This window comes from Schistocerca serialis, chromosome 9, assembly GCF_023864345.2.
Source record: "Schistocerca serialis cubense isolate TAMUIC-IGC-003099 chromosome 9, iqSchSeri2.2, whole genome shotgun sequence".
Lineage (NCBI taxonomy): Eukaryota > Metazoa > Arthropoda > Insecta > Orthoptera > Acrididae > Schistocerca > Schistocerca serialis.
In genome coordinates, this window is record NC_064646.1 from 308,242,086 (window position 1) to 308,260,329 (window position 18,244).

At 42.4% G+C, this 18,244-nt stretch overlaps 1 protein-coding gene across 6 annotated transcripts in view; it reads right to left on the minus strand.

The window, feature by feature from the left end:
• The window catches only part of LOC126418892 (uncharacterized), a 277,815-nt gene that overhangs the window by 100,799 nt on the left and 158,772 nt on the right, over nucleotides 1–18,244 (minus strand). For 4 of the 6 annotated variants that reach the window (XM_050085907.1, XM_050085900.1, XM_050085901.1 and 1 more), the window contains one exon: nucleotides 4,959–5,213. In XM_050085907.1, the coding sequence (XP_049941864.1) occupies nucleotides 4,959–5,194 (236 nt within the window). In that variant the 5' untranslated portion in view covers nucleotides 5,195–5,213. Of the gene's footprint in view, nucleotides 1–4,958; nucleotides 5,214–11,099; nucleotides 11,181–18,244 lie in introns of all 6 variants that reach the window. The other 2 variants (XM_050085902.1, XM_050085905.1) reach the window with 1 other exon arrangement.

Genomic DNA, 18,244 nt, shown 5'->3' on the forward strand with positions numbered 1-18,244 from the left:
GCTCTCCAGCAGGGATATGACTTCCTCAAATCCTGCCCTGAAATGAGATCCATCCTTCATGAAATCCTCCCCACTCCACCAAGAGTGTCTTTCCGCCGTCCACCTAACCTTCGTAACCTGTTAGTTCATCCCTATGAAATCCTCAAACCACCTTCCCCTACCTTCTGGCTCCTATCCTTGTAACCGCCCCAGTGTAAAACTTGTCCCATGCACCCTCCCACCACCAACTACTCCAGTCCTGTAACCCGGAAGGTGTACACGATCAAAGGCAGAGCCACGTGTGAAAGCACCCACGTGATTTACCAACTGACCTGCCTACACTGTGATGCATTCTATGTGGGAATGACAACAAACTGTCCATTCGCATAAATGGACACAGGCAGACAGTGTTTGTTGGTAATGAGGATCACCCTGTGGCTAAACATGCCTTGGTGCACGGCCAGCACATCTTGGCACAGTGTTACACCGTCCGGGTTATCTGGATACTTCCCACCAACACCAACCTATCCGAACTCCGGAGATGGGAACTTGCTCTTCAATATATCCTCTCTTCCCGTTACCCACCAGGCCTCAATCTCCGCTAATTTCAAGTTGCCGCCACTCATACCTCACCTGTCATTCAACAACATCTTTGCCTCTGCACTTCCGCCTCGACTGACATCTCTGCCCAAACTCTTTGTCTTTAAATATGTCTACTTGTGTCTGTATATGTGTGGATGGATATGTGTGTGTGTGCGCGAGTGTATACCCATCCTTTTTCCCCCTAAGGTAAGTCTTTCCGCTACCGGGATTGGAATGACTCCTTACCCTCTCCCTTAAAACCCACATCCTTTTGTCTTTCCCTCTCCTTCCCTCTTTCCTTATGAGGCAACAGTTTGTTGCGAAAGCTTGAATTTTGTGTGTATATTTGGGTTTGTTTGTGTGTCTTTCGACCTGCCAGCACTTTCGTTTGGTAAGTCACATCATCTTTGTTTTTTGATAAATTTTTCCCACGTGGAATGTTTCCCTCTATAATTTTTATATATATATATATATATATATATATATATATATATATATATATATATATATATAGTGGGGTGTGGGGAAATTACCCACTTACTATATCCAAAAATTCATCTAATCAGTAGAAGGATTTGCCGTTCAGAAATCCTTTAATTTCCTTTTAAATGCTATATGGCTATCTGTCAAACTTTTGATGCTATTAGGTTATTCGGTAAGTGACCAAATAGTTTTGTGGCAGCATAATTTACCCCTTTCTGAGCCAAAGTTAGATTTAACCTTGAGTAGTGTAGATCATCCTTTCTCCTAGTGTTGTAGCCATTTATACTGCTATTACTTTTGAATTTGTTCAGATTGTTATTAACAAATTTCATAAGTGAATATATATACATTGTGAGGCTACAGTGAGGATCCCTAGCTTTTTAAATAAGTGTCTGCAGGATGATCTTGGATGAACTCCAGCAATTATTCTGATAACATGCTTTTGTGCAATGAACACTCTTTTACTCAGTGATGAGTTACCCCAGAATATGATGCCATACAAAAGCAGAGAATGAAAATAGGCGTAGTAAGCTCATTTACTGAGATGTACATCACCAAAATTTGCAATGACCCTAATAGCATAAGTAGCTGAACTCAAAACGTTTCAGCAGATCTTCAGTGTGTTTTTTCCAGTTCAACCCCTCATCAATGCATACACCTAGAAATTTTGAATATTCTATCTTGGCTACCAATTTCTGATCGAAGTCTATATTTATTAATGGTGTCATTCCATTTACTGTGTGGAACTGTATATAATGTGTTTTGTCAAAGTTTAATAAGAACCCATTTGCAGAGGACCACTTAATGATATTCTGAAAAACATCAGTTACAATTTCATCAGTTAATTCTTGTCTGTTGGGTGTGATAGCTTTACTTGTATCATCGGCAAAAAGTACCAGCTTTGCATCTTTGTGGATACAGAATGGCAAGTCATTAATATATATTAAGAACAGCAGAGGACCCAAGACTGAACCTTGTGGCACCCCATTCTTGATTGTTCCCCAGTTTGAGAAATCACCAGTTTTTTGCATATTATGTCAACTGCTTATTTCAACTTTCTGCACTCTTCCAGTTAGGCATGATTTAAACCATTTGAGCACTGTCCCATTTATACCACAGTACTTGAGCTTATCTAGCAGTATTCCATGATTTACACAATCAAAAGCCTTTGAGAGATCACAAAATATCCCAACAGGAGACTTCTGGTTACTCAGAGTATTAATTTCATTAGTGAAAGTATAAATAGCATTTTCTGTTGAAAAACTTTTCTGAAAACCAAACTGACATTTTGTTAAAACTTTATTTTTACAAAGGTGTGAAGCTACTGTACAATACATTACCTTTTCAAGAATTTTGAATAAGGCAGTCAGAATAGAGATTGGGCAGTAGTTGTTGACATCAGATGTATCCCCTTTTTTATGCAGTGGTTTAACAATGGCATACTTCAGTCTATCTGAGAAAATACACTGCTTCAGAGGGCTATTACATATGTGGCTAAGAATCCCACTTATCTCTTGGGAACAAGCTTTTATTATCCAGCTGGAAATGCCATCAATTCCATGTGAACTTTTATTGTTGAGAGAGTTTATTATCTTCCTAATTTCAGAAAGAGAGGTGGGTGGAATTTCAATTCTATCAAATTGTGTGGGTAAGGCCTCTTCCATTAACTGCCTTGCTTCTTCTAATGAACATTTAGATCCTATTTTCTCTACAACATTTAAAATATGATTATTCAAAATGTTTTCAACTTCCGGCTTGTTGTTTGTCAAGTTTCCATTCACTTTGATGGTAACGCCGTCATCCTGTACTCTTGGTTGCCCTGTCTCCCTTGTAATAATATTCCAAATTGTTTTGATTTTGTTATCAGAGGTATCAATCTCAGACGTGATGCACATGCTTCTGGACTTTTTAATAACTTTTCTTAATGTAACACAGTAGTTTTTATAATATTTGGCTGTTTCTTGTTGTTAGATACAGTTCCCTTTTGTGGTTACGAGATATTTTGACTCCTTTAGTAAGCCAATGTTTTTTGCATGGTTTCTTATAATTAGATTTAACTACTTCTTTCTTTTTTTTTAACGTCCCATCGACAATGAGGTCATTAGAGACAGAGCACAAGCTCGGGTTAAGGAAGGATGGGGAAGGAAATCGGCCGTGCCCTTTCAAAGGAATCATTCCGGCATTTGCCTGAAACGATTTAGGGAAATCACGGAAAACCTAAATCAGAATGGCTGGAGACGGGATTGAACCGTCGTCCTCCCGAATGCGAGTCCAGTGTGCTAACCACTGCGCAACCTCGCTCGGTAATTAGATTTAACTACTTTCATGGGAAAACAGTTTTCAAATTCTCTTACAAGTGTATCATGAAATAAGTTATATTTTAAATTAGCATCCAGGTTCCTTGTACACCTCATCCCAGACTAACTGCTGAAGATTTTCCCTGAAATTTCTAATTGTTGAGTCATTCATTGAACGCACAGCTTTGGAGGGTAGCTTTGAATTACTGAATGGAGCTATGTCATATACTGTAACTGGCTGAGCACCATCATCAGAAAGGCCATTCTCAACAGGACAAGGATGTATGTTTTTAAACTTATCTTGGTCTATAAAAGTGTTATCTATCAATGTGCTGCTGTCCTTTACTACCCAAGTAGGAAAATTAATGACAGATGTCAAACTGAAAGAACCGAGCAAGACTTCCAGGTCATTCTTCCTATTACACTCTTTAAGTGAATCAACACTGAAGTCCCCACAAATAATAATTTGCTTTCCCCTATCTGGCAGATAGCACAACAAGGCATCCAAGTTTTCCAGCAATAAATGAAAGTTTCCTGAAGGGGACCTATATACTGTATACTGTTACAATTATAAAAGAGCCCTCCTTCAGTGTAAATTGACAGGCACATGCTTCTATATGTTGCTCTAGACAAAACTTTTTTGTATCTAAGCTTTTTACACAGTGATAAATTTTGACATATATGGCAACTCCTCCTCTCACCTTATTCTCTCTACATATATGTGCAGCTAGTTTATAACCACTGATATTTACCTTTTCCATATCAGACACAATGTGATGCTCAGACAGCCATAGTATATCTATTACATTATCCGATTCAATGTTATCTAAACAAACCAGGAGCTTATTTACTTTATTCTTCATCCCGGGATATTTTGGTGGAAAATGGTAACATTGTTTTTTACTTTACTTTTGTGAGAATCTGCTTTTTCTTTAATCCACCAATATTTTGGTTAAATATGGTAACATTATTATTTACTTTACTGTTGTGATAATCTTGTGAGTTTTGGACCTCTTGAGCACCTGCCTCCCTGAACTTCTCATTGGACACTGATATTAGTCTAAAAAAGAGATACATCCATGAGTACTAGTGTCCCCCCTTATGGATTTCGCTAATAACCCTGCCAATAAACCCTTCCCTTTCCTATTGAGGTGTAGGCCATGGCTTGTGAAACCCCCCTATCAATAGCCTCAACAGGAACCAATCCAATGTCTGACAGAGTGGCCCCCCTACGCAGCTGATCCATCTCCATATTTACCCTCCTGTCAGAGTGGTTCAACTGGGGTTGATCATGCTGCTTGAAAGCAGGCACCAGCCCAACATTGGTATAGGTCATTGCAGAGGCTATTTTCACCAGGTCACACTCCATACTGCAGCCCTGATCCCGTTGGTTTCCTAGTGAGATTCTGTTGCATGCTAACTGCCACTACTGGAGCCTCTTACTTACTTAACTTTGGCAGCAAGGCAAATCTATTGGTTTGGCAATTGGCTGAAGTTATTTTCCACTGTAGGAGATGAAACGTTTTTCAGAGAAGTAGGCATTAGACCATAGCCTGAACCTCAAATACCAGATGTTGCAAAGGGAAAGCTTAAGAGTAGACGAGTGAAGAACTTCACCTTTGTGCAGAGGTTTCACGGAGTTTCTCCTCCTCCTTTCTGCAGGCAGGTGGCGCTGGGGAAGTCTTCACAGTGACAGCAGGTGTTGTCCGTGGTGCTGCCCTCGGTGTTGGTGCTGATGAGGCAACTGTAGCCTTCGCAGAGACAGTAGGTGCTGTCCTCGATGCCACCCTCGGTGACGGTGCTGCCATCGGTGGCCGTGGTTTGGTCGGGCCATTGTCCCGCATGACACCCATCTCGATGATGGAATTCCACCTGTCAACACAACCGTCACACATCCACTCACTACTAAGATATGTCTGAATATGCCGTCTGCATTTTGTTCTTGGAATAGGTGAAACACACACACGTGGCTGAACTGAAACTTTAGATGGTAACCAAGGTCTAGTGGTCACCTGGCTTCTGATGTGGATCTTCCATGCCTGATTTCTGATTTCCAATAAACTCTTTAAATTTCTCTGTTGAAGAAAAGTCTGGAACGGCCAAGTTGAGAGCTACTTATTAAAATAAATAGCATAACGGATACATTACAGTTATGAACGTGACATTAACTTGAAAGCTCAGAACTACTTAGGAGCTATACTACTTTTCTTTTTCAGCCCAACACATTTATTCATTCATCTTCCTACACAGCTAACCGCTATATCGATATCAACTTTGGTTCATTTGAGAAGTCTTTAGATTTATTTAGATACAACTTTCAGGGGTTGGTCACTACAATTGGTTCTTTAGTTATCCTGTACTTTTTAGAGGACCTACATAGGTCTCTCTAAGCACTCTGTTTGAACAAAGAATTTCGCAGTTTGGTAATAAAATAAGAGAAGTGTGTGACTGTTGTATCTGTGCATGAACTTGCTGAGAGATTGATATAAATAAAAGTGGAATTTTCTGAGATTAGTGTAGTGGTTTCAACATAAATAAACAAAAGTAAGCAATTAAAAAATTATAAGCAATGATACATAATAAACTGCAAAAAAAATTTACTGAGCACCGAAACCTAAATACCAGACAACTTTGACATCTTGCGCCCAAGGTTCAGTGTAAAATGAACACGTTTTACAACAGAAAGATTTCTATGACCTGAAGATGGCAGCAAAGTCAGTTGAAATAGGTTGTCTTAAAAAAAGAAATATTTTATGCGATCGTGGCTGTTGAATGGTTTTTTAAACAATGGGAAAGAGCTCGAGTAAATAGAATAGAGTTGTAAGAAAATGAATATATCTGAGGTTCTAACTATACAATGAGTAATAAAGTTTGTGATTTTATTGTTTCTCCTGCATTCATCTACTATTCTTTCTGTTTGTGGGTGAGGAAATGTCATGCAATTTTCCACCCACGCGCCCCATGGCGTCGTGCACGAGAGGCCCATTTCCATACCCAACATTTGTTATTCTGTTTTTTTCTTCGTCAACGCCACTGTAAGTTCTTTGGCTAACGCTGCGATCGCAGTGGCACAGATATCAGTGGATTCTGGGGACCACCAACAACGGCTGTCAGGTGGCAGAGTTTTTCAAATCGGCTGAAGACGGCCGAATTTTTCAAATTAGTACGCCAGTATATGCGCGGTCACATTGTAGCCCAGCTCATCGCCCGAACGTAGCAGATTACGGATGACAATCGGGCTGAGCATCTAGAAGGGATGAATACATCGGTGTACACAAGCAGAACAACACAGAGTTGTCAAAGCGCTCGCAGTTTTGTCGGTCTCATTAATGTCTTCATACACCTCGTAGTTCCAAGAGGTCCACAGCATAAATGCCACAGGAAAAGAAATGGAGTTGACAGCAAACTGCCGAAAGACTCAAACGTCCACCTGCAAACGCCGGATAGAGGATATAAACATTAGATGCTTTCACCAGGAGGTGGGAACGGACAAAATAAACACAGGCTTTGCATTACTTTTTAATGAAAAGAACCAGCACAATAAATTTCTTTGAAAGTAAACGCACGAATATAAAGCTATAATGCTGGTTAAATTGAAAATATGAAAGACCTGATCATTATTGTTGTTTACGTTCATAACATGTAGTTGTAATTATATGACTGATGTATCTCCATTATTTTAAGGTTTTTCAAGTCAAAAGTGAATAAATAAAAATCGTATTCCCGCGATCGACATCTCCCCTCAAACAAATTACACACATCAAAAAAAAAGGTTTGCATCACCTCGGTTCCGAGAGTTCCGGACCGGTACAGAAAATTGGAAGAGAGATCAACATAAACATCATTTCCGTCCTTTTTATTGCTCATGAAAACCACACACTACATGTTGTACCACCATAAAGCGAGACCTTCAGAGGTGGTAGTCTAGATTGCTATACACGCCAGTACCTCTAATACCCAGTAGCACGTCCTCTTGCATTGATGCATGCCTGTATTAGTCGTGGCATACTATCCACAAGTTCATCAAGGCACTATTGGTTCAGATTGTCCCACCCCTCAACGGCGATTCGGCGTAGATCCCTCAGAGTGGTTAGTGTATCACGTCGTTCACAAACAGCCCTTTTCAATCTATCCCAGGCATGGTCGATAGGATTCATGTCAGGAGAACATGTTGGCCACTCTAGCCGAACGATGTCGTTATCCTGAAGGAAGTTATTCACAAGATATACACGATGGAGGCGCAAATTGTCGTCCATCAAGACGAATGCCTCGCCAATATCCTGACGATGTGGTTGCATTATTGGTCGGACAATGGTACTCACGTATCGTACAGCCGTTACGGCGTCTTCCATGACCACCCACCAGCGGCGTACGTCGCCCCCCCCCCCCCCCCCCCATAATGCCTTTCCAAAACATCAGGGAGCCTCCACTTTGCTGCACAAGCTGGACAGTGTGTCTAAAGCATTCAGCCTGACCGGGTTGCCTCCAAACACGTCTCCGACGATTGTCTGGTTGAAGGTATATGCGACACTCATCGGTGAAGAGAACGTGATGCCAGTCTTGAGCGGTCCATTCGGCATGTTGGTGGGCCCATCTCTATCGTGCTGCATGGTGTCGTGGTTGCCATGGACGTCGGGAGTGAAGTCGCACATCATGCAGCCTACTGCGCACAGTTTGAGTCGTAACACGACGTCATGTGGGCTGCACGAAAAGCATTATTCAACATGGTGGTGTTGCTGTCAGGGTTTCTCCGAGCCATAATCCGTAGGTAGCGGTCATCAACTGCAGTAGAAGCCCTTGGCTGGCCTGGGCGAGGCATGTCATCGACAGTTCCTGTCTCTCCGTATCTCCTCCATGTACGAACAACATCGCTTTGGTTCACTCCGAGACGCCTGGACACTTGCCTTGTTGAGAGCCCGTCCTGGCTGAGGACGCGATCGATCCGCGGTGTTGACCGTCTAGGCATGGTTGAACTACAGACAACACGAGCCATGTACCTCCTTCCGTTGGAATGATGTAATAAATCTTTCCAACTGCTAGTAACCTGTGTGAAAATCTAGCCTTTCTTCAAGCTATGTTGCTCGTCGGTAATTAGCGTTCTGCTTTTAAATTTTCTTCTCAGCTGTAGTGAAAAGCCAGCGAAAATTGTCAGGGAATATACGGGGTCTGATCAAAGAGCAAGAGAAATGTTACAAGTGTTTTCAAGTTCTCAGCGAAATTTAACTTTTGAAAAAGATGAATCAAAGAATTTGCATTACGTTTTGCTAGAAAAATGGAACAAAATGCAGCATCGCATTCAACATGTTGACTGTGGATTTTGGCGAATCTACTGTGGGTAAAACAAGAGTTTACGAGTGGTATAAAAGTTTCAAAGAGGGTGGAGAAGACGAGACGACGATCCCCCTGGATTCCCTAACACGGAAGAAGAAAATGTTCAGGAAAATCGCCGAATCAGCATCAGAGAGGTTGCTGATGATACCGGCATGTTCTTTGGCTCGCATGTTCTTTGGCAAGCAATTTTTTCGGATGTTTTGGACATGAAACGTGTGGCTGCAAACATTGTCCGCTAAGTCCAGTAATTGTTGAATTTCGACGAAAAACGAAGCCCGCAGACATCGCTTAGGAATTGCTGAATGAATTCGAAAACGATCCAGAACTTCTGAATAAGATTTTAAAAGGTGGGCCTAATCGTCCGATTGGAAACTGCCTAAAGTGCAAAGACCGAAAAAAATTTCGACAAGTTCTATCACTATGAATGTTCTTCTCACAGTTTTCTTCGATTGCAACTAGACAGTGAATCATGAGTTCCTCATTACGGTCTACGTTCTATAGGGAGTACTACCTGAAGTTATGCGCCGTTTGCGTGAAGTAATCCGAAGAAAGCGACCAGAATTTTAGCAAAAACACTCGTGGAAGTTGCATCACGATAATGCTCCCGCTTACACCTCAGCGCTTGTTCGTGATTTTTTTGTAAAAAACAAAACCGTTATGTTGCCTCAGCTGCCGTATAAGCCGTACATGGCCCCCAGCGACTTCTTTCTACTGCCGAGGCTGCAGAGAACCATGATAGGACATCATTTTGTCACCAGTGAGGAGATAAAAGAAAGATTATACATGATGTTCAAAATAAAATGGAAGTTGAAATCTATCGACAAAATCTTTATTTATTACTCAAATATACAATATAGGAATTTACTTCTTAAAAGTAATGTCATTTCAATGCAATCCAGCACGACCAGGACACTCATTTAAACGATTAACAACATTTTGTTTCCAGAATGAGATTTTCACTCTGCAGCGGAGTGTGCGCTGATATGAAACTTCCTGGCAGATTAAAACTGTGTGCCGGACCGAGACTCGAACTCGGGACCTTTACCTTTCGCCGGCAAGTGCTCTACCAACTGAGCTACCCGAGCAGCTTTACTTCTGCCAGTACCTCGTCCAAACTTTACAGAAGCTCTCCTGCGAACCTTGCATAACATTTTGTTTGACGGCTCGCCATGCAAACAATGGGTTGGCTGCCACTTCGCTACGGATATTTTGTTTCAGTTGCTCCAGAGAAGTCGGTTCTTTGACATACACTTTAGATTAGACATATCCCCATAAGGAAAAAATCCACGGAGCTCAAATTTGGACTACAAGGGTGCCGATTTATGTCATCCTTCTTGGGGATCAATTTGCCAACGAAAATTTCACGAAACCTGGTGTGTAGATGCATTGCACGTGTGTGCTGTGGCTCCGTCTTGCTGTAACCATGTTCTTTGGTTATAATGGAAGTTTTGCAGTTCACGCACCAAAAAGTCATTTAACACCGTCACGTAACGTTCCGCATTCACTGTCATTGCGTGGCCGCTCTCGTCCTCGAAAACGTACAGGCCAATTACTCTTCCAGCCGACATTGCAGCCCTTACAGCAACTTTTGGCGAATAAAAGGGTTTCTCACGTTTCTGTTCAGGATTCTTTGACCTCCAGTGCCGGCGGGTCTGCTTATTGGCGTGACCGTTCAAGTGAAAATGAACGTCGCCAGAAAACATGATGTTAAATGAAGGCACTCAGTCACATCCTTGCAACGAACTGCAGCCAATGTGTGGCATCCCGAGGCTGTAATTCTGGCACCAATTGGATTTTGTAAGGAAGCAGTGTAAGGTCTTTTGCAGGATTCGGTGCAGTGGTGACCCATGCACGTTCAAAGAACTTGCACGCATACCAAGGAGAGGATCGTCACGAACAGACCGATTTACACTCTCCACAGATTCGTCCGTTCTTGATGACCTTGGTCAACCAGATTTCGGTTTGGTCAACATTGAATCGGTCTCCTCAAACGTTTTGATGCATTTCCAGATAAGGGGAAGAATTGGAGCATCATTTACATTATGCAATCCACGATCACTGCAAATCTTCCTCCGTGCTACAGTCGACGAATCACCGTTTTCTTAAAATTCTTACACACAGAACGCGAGGTCCGCTCCCGGCAAGCGCTCCATAGCGACTGAATTCCTAAAGGCCAAGCAAGCGACGACCGTACCCCCCCCCCCTTTTTTCCCGCAATTTGTTCCGCATGCGCAGATAGCCCATCAAGTACAAACTTTCCTTACAGTCACAGAGTATTCTGAAAATGATAATAGGTCTATGGCGATGCAGCACCTGAAAAACCCATTGCAAAAATGTATCTTCATTTTGTGAAATGGAATGGGAAATGTAGCTACTTGATACACAATAAAACTCTTTCCTTCAGAAATAAAATAGACTCATACATACCTACTTCTTTATTGTAATAGCTTGGATATATTCTCCGCAGTGTTTAGTCGCTTACTGGTTACTTAGTACAATTTGTAAAGCCTGAAAATTAGGTAAAATTACTAATCAGTAATCAAATACAAATTACACATTTCATACTAAAATTTAACATTTCGATGTACTGCAAATTGTTAGGTCAAGAGTGACATGTGCACATGCCGCATTGCTCACATTCTTCACAAAATTTGCTTCCATATACACTGAAGAGCCAAAGACACTGGTTCAACTGCTTAATACCGTGTAGGGCCCCATGAGCACGCAGAAGTGCCGCAACACGACGTGGCATAGACTCGACTAGCGTCTGAAGTAGTGCTTGGGGGGCTGGGGGGACGAGGATAGGGGGGGTGAGGTGGAACTGACACCCTGAGTCTTGCAGCGCCGTCCATAAATCTGTAAGAGGGCGAGAGGGTGGAGATCTCTTCTGAATAGCACGTCGCAAGGCATTGCAGATATGCTCAATAACGTTCATTACTGGGGAGTTTGCCCGCATCTCGTGGCCGTGCGGTAGCGTTCTCGCTTCCCACGCCCGGGTTCCCGGGTTCGATTCCCGGCGGGGTCAGGGATATTCTCTGCCTCGTGATGGCTGGGTGTTGTGTGCTGTCCTTAGGTTAGTTAGGTTTAAGTAGTTCTAAGTTCTAGGGGACTGATGACCATAGATGTTAAGTCCCATAGTGCTCAGAGCCATTTGAACCATTTTTACTGGGGAGTTTGGTGGCTAGCGGAAGTGTTTAAACTTCTAAGAGTGTTTCTGGAGCCACTCTGTAGCAATTCTGGACGTGTGGTGTGTCGCATTGTCCTGCTGGAATTGCCCGAAGTCCGTCGGAGTGCACAATGGACATGAATGGATGCAGGTTATCAGACAGGATGGTTACGTACGTGTCACCTATCAAGTCGTATCTAGACGTATCAGGGGTCCCATATCGCTTCAACTGCACCCCCCCCCCCCCCCCCCGAAAGCCGGCCGCGGTGGCCGTGCGGTTCTAGGCGCTGCAGTCCGGAACCGCGGGACTGCTACGGTCGCACGCTCGAATTCTGCCTCGGGCATGCATGTGTGTGATGTCCTTAGGTTAGTTAGGTTTAAGTAGTTCTAAGTTCTAGGGTTATTCAATCTGTATATTGAGCAAGCAGTAAAGGAAACAAAAGAAAAATTTGGAGTTGCTATTAAAATCCAGGGAGAAGAAATAAAAACTTTGATGTTCGCCGATGACATTGTAATTCTGTCAGAGACAGGACTTGGAAGAGCAGTTGAACGGAATGGACAGTGTCTTGAAAGGAGGATATAAGGTGAACATCAACAAAAGCAAAACGAGGATAATGGAATGTAGTCGAATTAAGTCGGGTGATGCTGAGGGAATTAGATTAGGAAATGAGACACTTAAAGTAGTAAAGGAGTTTTGCTATTTGGGGAGCAAAATAACTGATAATGGACGAAGTAGAGAGGATATAAAATGAAGATTAACAATGGCAAGGAAAGCGTTTCTGAAGAAGAGAAATTTGTTAACATCGAGTATAGATGTTTCAGGAAGTCGTTTCTGAAAGTATTTGTATGGAGTGTAGCCATGTATGGAAGTGAAACATGGACAATAAATAGTTTGGACAAGAAGCGAATAGAAGCTTTCGAAATGTGGTGCAACAGAAGAGTGTTGAAGATTAGATGGGTAGATCACGTAACTAATTAGGAGGTATTGAATAGGATTGGGGAGAAGACAAGTTTGTGGCACAACTTGACTAGAAGAAGGGATCGGTTGGTAGGACATGTCCTGAGGCATCAAGGGATCACACATTTTGCTTTGGAGGGCAGCGTGAAGGTTAAAAATCGTAGAGGGAGACCAAGAGATGAGTACACTAAGCAGATTCTGAAGGACGTAGGTTGCAGTAGGTACTGGGAGATGAAGGAGCTTGCACAGGATAGATTAGCATGGAGAGCTGCATCAAACCAATCTCAGGACTGAAGACCACAACAACAACAAGTTCCAGGGCACTGATGACCTAAGATGTTAAGTCCCATAGTGCTCAGAGCCATTTGCACACCCCCACATCATTACAGAGCCTCCACCAGCTTGGACAGTCCCCTGCTGATATGGATTCATGAGGTGTCTCCATACCCGCACACGTCCATCCGCTCGATACAATTTGATACGAGACTCGTTCGATCAGGCAGCATGCTTCCAGTCATCAACAATGCAATGTCAGTGTTGACGGCGACAGGTGAGGGGTAAAACTTTGTGTCTTGCAGTCATCAAGGGTATCCCACAACGATGATGTTTCGTTGAATGGCTCGTACGCTGACACTTGTTGATCAACCAGCACTGAAATCTACAACAATTTGCGGAAAGCTTGCACTTCCATCACGTTGAACGATTCTGTTCAGTCGTCGTTGATCCCGCCGTTCTTGCAGGATCTTTTTCCGGCAATGCAGATTTGATGTTTTACCGGACTCTTGATGTTCATGGTACACTCGTGGAATGTTCGTACGGGAAAATCCCAATTTCATCGCTACCTCGGAGTTGCTGTGTCCCATCGCTCGTGCGCGGACTATAACACCACGTTCAAACTCACTCACATCTTGACAACCTGCCCTTGTAGCAGCAGTAACCGATCTAACAAATGCGCCAGACACTTGTTGTCTTATATAGGCGTTGCTGGCCGCAGTGCCATCTTCTGCCTGTTTACATATCTCAGTATGTGAATAAGCATGCCTATAACAGTTTGGCGCTTCAGTGAAGCTGCAGTCCCGTTGGGAGAAGTGGTTTAAGTGACGCTCCTTTATACCTCCTTTGATTTTGGTTTCACTTTCGAGGGCCGTAAAGCGGAAGCTCGGTAAGTTACAGCAGATGGTAGGTAATACCCTTTTCTTGTAAACATATTTCTTACTCTTTCTTAGGGCACAGGACTGGTTAAACCAAATGCAGTAGTCCTACATACTGTGAAAATACTAATTTGTATAACGTTCTACATTTAGGAAGCTTGTTTTTCACAAACACTTTATTAAATGAAAAATATTATTGAACGCATTTAAAATCTCGATAAAAAACCGGGACAGTTATTTGTCCCGATGAATTTTCTCGGGACACCAGGACATTTATTTGAAAACGGGGATTGTCCCGGCAAAATCGAGACGTCTGGTCAGCCTACTCCGGTGTTAACGAAGTTTAAAAAGCACAGTAACAACAGGTATAATTGTCCTGATCGCTACTGAATGCGGGTAACTTGATGTAATGGCTGTTTCATACAGGTTTACCAACTCTGCTCTCATCAGACTAAAGGTTTCTCTGAAGAGGAATATTGTGTTCATAGCATTCTTGCTGAAACTAAATCTGTGGACTCCCTGGTTGATAGCCTATCAGATGACCAACATATACAATCTGAAGTTCCAGCTGCCAGAGCACAGGTTCAGCAAGAAGCCAGGAAGTATATGCCTCAGAAACCTCAAAAATGGTGTTATGTGTTATTTTTTCTCTTTCTTGTGTCTGGATTTGCCTATATATTCTAAATATATACAGGAGCTGAAACTGAGCTGAAAACCGACTTCATCACGAACCAGAATTGGGAAATAGTGGAACTATAGTTGTCAGATCTTATAAGGAGTGTTTCACAAAGTCCACTTTGATAGTTACCGTACCAGCCTTCCACTGATTTCATACTTGGATGAACAAGGCAGCCATGATTTGGGCACTGTCAGAAGGAACAGAAGCCCTTAGTGTAAACTTCCAAATTATCATATTGTGAAAAAAGAAAAACGAGAATTTTCTGTCGACCACTGCACGACATACAAAAACACCGATATCAGCAGCTTTGTGGAAAGACAATAGAAGTGTATGTTTACGATCTACGTTCGCTGGAACTCAACCAGAGGCCCATATGGAATTTTTTGATTTACTTGACAGCTTTTTAGACGTCACTGTATTTCTGTGTGGATTAGGAAATGGTACATGCGACTGCTTTATCATATTGTTGACATAACGAGTCAATTCCTAGTTGCTGCATAGAAAGCTGCATGTTCCCAAAGGCTCGATGAAACAGTCAGCGTTCGAAATGGCTCAGAGCACTATGGGACTTAACTTCTGTGGTCATCAGTCCCCTAGACCTTAGAACTACTTAAACCTAACTAATCTAAGGACACCACACACATCCATGCCCGAGGCAGGATTCGAACCTGCGACCGTAGCAGTCCCGCGGTTCCAGACTGCGCGCCTAGAACCACTAGACCACCGCGGCCGGCGTCAGCGTTCGGATTGAACTTTCAACTGTTCTGTGCGTTAGTGGACATTCTGCAGCGCCGAAACGAGGGAGACCTCCTTCTGAAGTACAGTATAATTACGCAGCGAAGAAATGTAAAGGTCCAACAGCACCACTTCCCCCGCCAGATACGCGATGTGACCGTGTGATTCCCAAAATGGAATCCCACAAGAGCACGGCGCAAATTTCAACACGTGCAAAGAAACCTTTGTGGTATGCAGTAAATGTAGTGTGTCGCAATAAAGGCGCAAATTGTTTTTTACAGTTTCACTCCACGCGAGTTACAGCAAAAAAATTACTGTAACGGTATTAAGTCCTGAAGTTAATATTCTTTCAGAATTAATTAGGTTTAAAAATTGAATGCCTGGTTCCTGCGTTTGTTGTTGTTGTTGTGGTCTTCAGTCCTGAGACTGGTTTCATGCAGCTCTCCATGCTAATCTATCCTGTGCAAGCTCCTTCATCTCCCAGCACCTACTGCAACCTACATCCTTCTGAATCTGCTTAGTGTATTCATCTCTTGGTCTCCCTCTACGATTTTTACCCTCCACGCTGCCCTCCAATACTAAACTGGTAATCCCTCGATGTCTCAGAACATGTCCTACCAACCGATCCCTTCTTCTAGTCAAGTTGTGCCACAAACTTCTCTTCTCCCCAATCCTATTCAATACCTCCTCATTAGTTCCGTGATCTACCCACCTGATCTTCAACACTCTTCTGTTGCACCACATTTCGAAAGCTTCTATTCGCTTCTTGTTCAAACTATTTATTGTCCATGTTTCACTTCCATACATGGCTACACTCCATACAAATACTTTCAGAAACGACTTCCTGACACGTCTATACTCGATGTTAACAAATTTCTCTTCTTCAGAAACGCTTTCCTTGCCATTGCCAGTCTACATTTTATATCCTCTCTACTTCGACCATCATCAGTTATTTTGCTCCCCAAATAGCAAAACTCCTTTACTACTTTAAGTGTCTCATTTCCTAATCTAATTCCCTCAGCATCACCTTACTTAATTCGACTACATTCCATTATCCTCGTTTTGCTTTTGTTGATGTTCACCTTATATCCTCCTTTCAAGACACTGTCCATTCCGTTCAACTGCTCTTCCGAGTCCGTTGCTGTCTCTGACAGAATTACAATGTCATCGGCGAACCTCAAAGTTTTTATTTCTTCTCCATGATTTTAATTCTTACTCCGAACTTTTCTTTTGTTTCCTTCACTGCTTGCTCAATATACAGATTGAATAACATCGGGGAGAGGCTACAACCCTGTCTCACTCCCTTCCGAACCACTGCTTCCCTTTCATGCACCTCGACTCTTATAACTGCCATCTGGTTTCTGTACAAATTGTAAATATCCTTTCGCTCCCTGTATTTTACCCCTGCCACCTTTATAATTTGAAAGAGAGTATTCCAGTCAACATTGTCAAAAGCCTTCTCTAAGTCTACAAATGCTAGAAACGTAGGTTTGCCTTTCCTTAATCTTTCTTCTAAGATAAGTCGTAAGGTCAGTATTGCCTCACGTGTTCCAACATTTCTACGGAATCCAAACTGATCTTCCCCGAGGTCGGCTTCTACCAGTTTTTCCATTCGTTTGTAAATAATTCGCGTTAGTATTTTGCAGCTGTGACTTATTAAACCGATAGTTCGGTAATTTTCACATCTGTCAACACCTGCTTTCTTTGGGATTGGAATTATTATATTCTTCTTGAAGTCTGAGGGTATTTCGCCTGTCTCGTACATCATTACATGCGTAATCATAAAATATAAATGGGTTTTTTGAAATTTCTATGACATGATTTTTCCAAGATAAGTGAAAAACTTCTATGACACAAAATATTAAGGGGGATTCATATATGCATTAGATGTCCCAATACACAATGACTCATTTATGAATCAAGCCAATAAAATCTCTTAAAAATCATCAAACTGAACAGCAGAATTTTTTAAACATTTTGCCATTACTTAAATTGTATGTCCCCCACTTGTAAGAACTTTTTTTTAATAAAGAAAATATCATGCACTGCCGGCCGCGGTGGCCGTGCGGTTCTAGGCGCTGCAGTCCGGAACTGCGGGACTGCTACGGTCGCAGGTTCGAATCCTGCCTCGGGCATGGATGTGTGTGATGTCCTTAGGTTAGTTAGGTTTAAGTAGTTCTAAGTTCTAGGGGATTGATGACCTAAGATGTTAAGTCCCATAGTGCTCGGAGTCATTTGAACCATTTATCATGCACTAGAGGGCTAAGAGCTATCTTGGCGACTGTGAAACATCTGTTGTACTGAACAAGTGCTCGTAGGTCTTAAGGTATGTATTTTGGAGCTCCCGCTTACTAGATATTTTTTTTGTTTATGTCGGCACTACCTCCTCCCAAAATATGGGAAGCAAAGAGCTTGAAATAGAAAAGCCTTGTTTCACAGTATCGAAGATAAAGAAGTGCTCACAGCTCTTAAGGTATACATTTCAGAGCCCCTGTTTACTAGACTTTTTTGCTTCTTGCATCGTGGATTTTCAGCCGTACGAGTTTAAACCGTTATGTGAAATAATATCCGTTTAGGTGTAATTAGTATTTTTACATTTTGCGACGAAGTGTAGTCAGGAGTCGGGTTTTCAACAGAAACATGAGGGTAGTACTAGTTAGTTCGGGACACTTGGCAACCCTGCTCCCTATCCAGAATATCGCACTGCCTTAATGAGGCTCTGAATACTTGCAGACTGAGTGTGTGTAGCTTGTGAAAATGCGGTAACCAGATATTCCAGAGCGACCCAACAGCCTCCAGTGGTCCACCCACCTGCCAACTTTCACAACACACACACACATGTGGCGCGGTTCTCACTGAGACGATACGACTTGTTGGAATAAA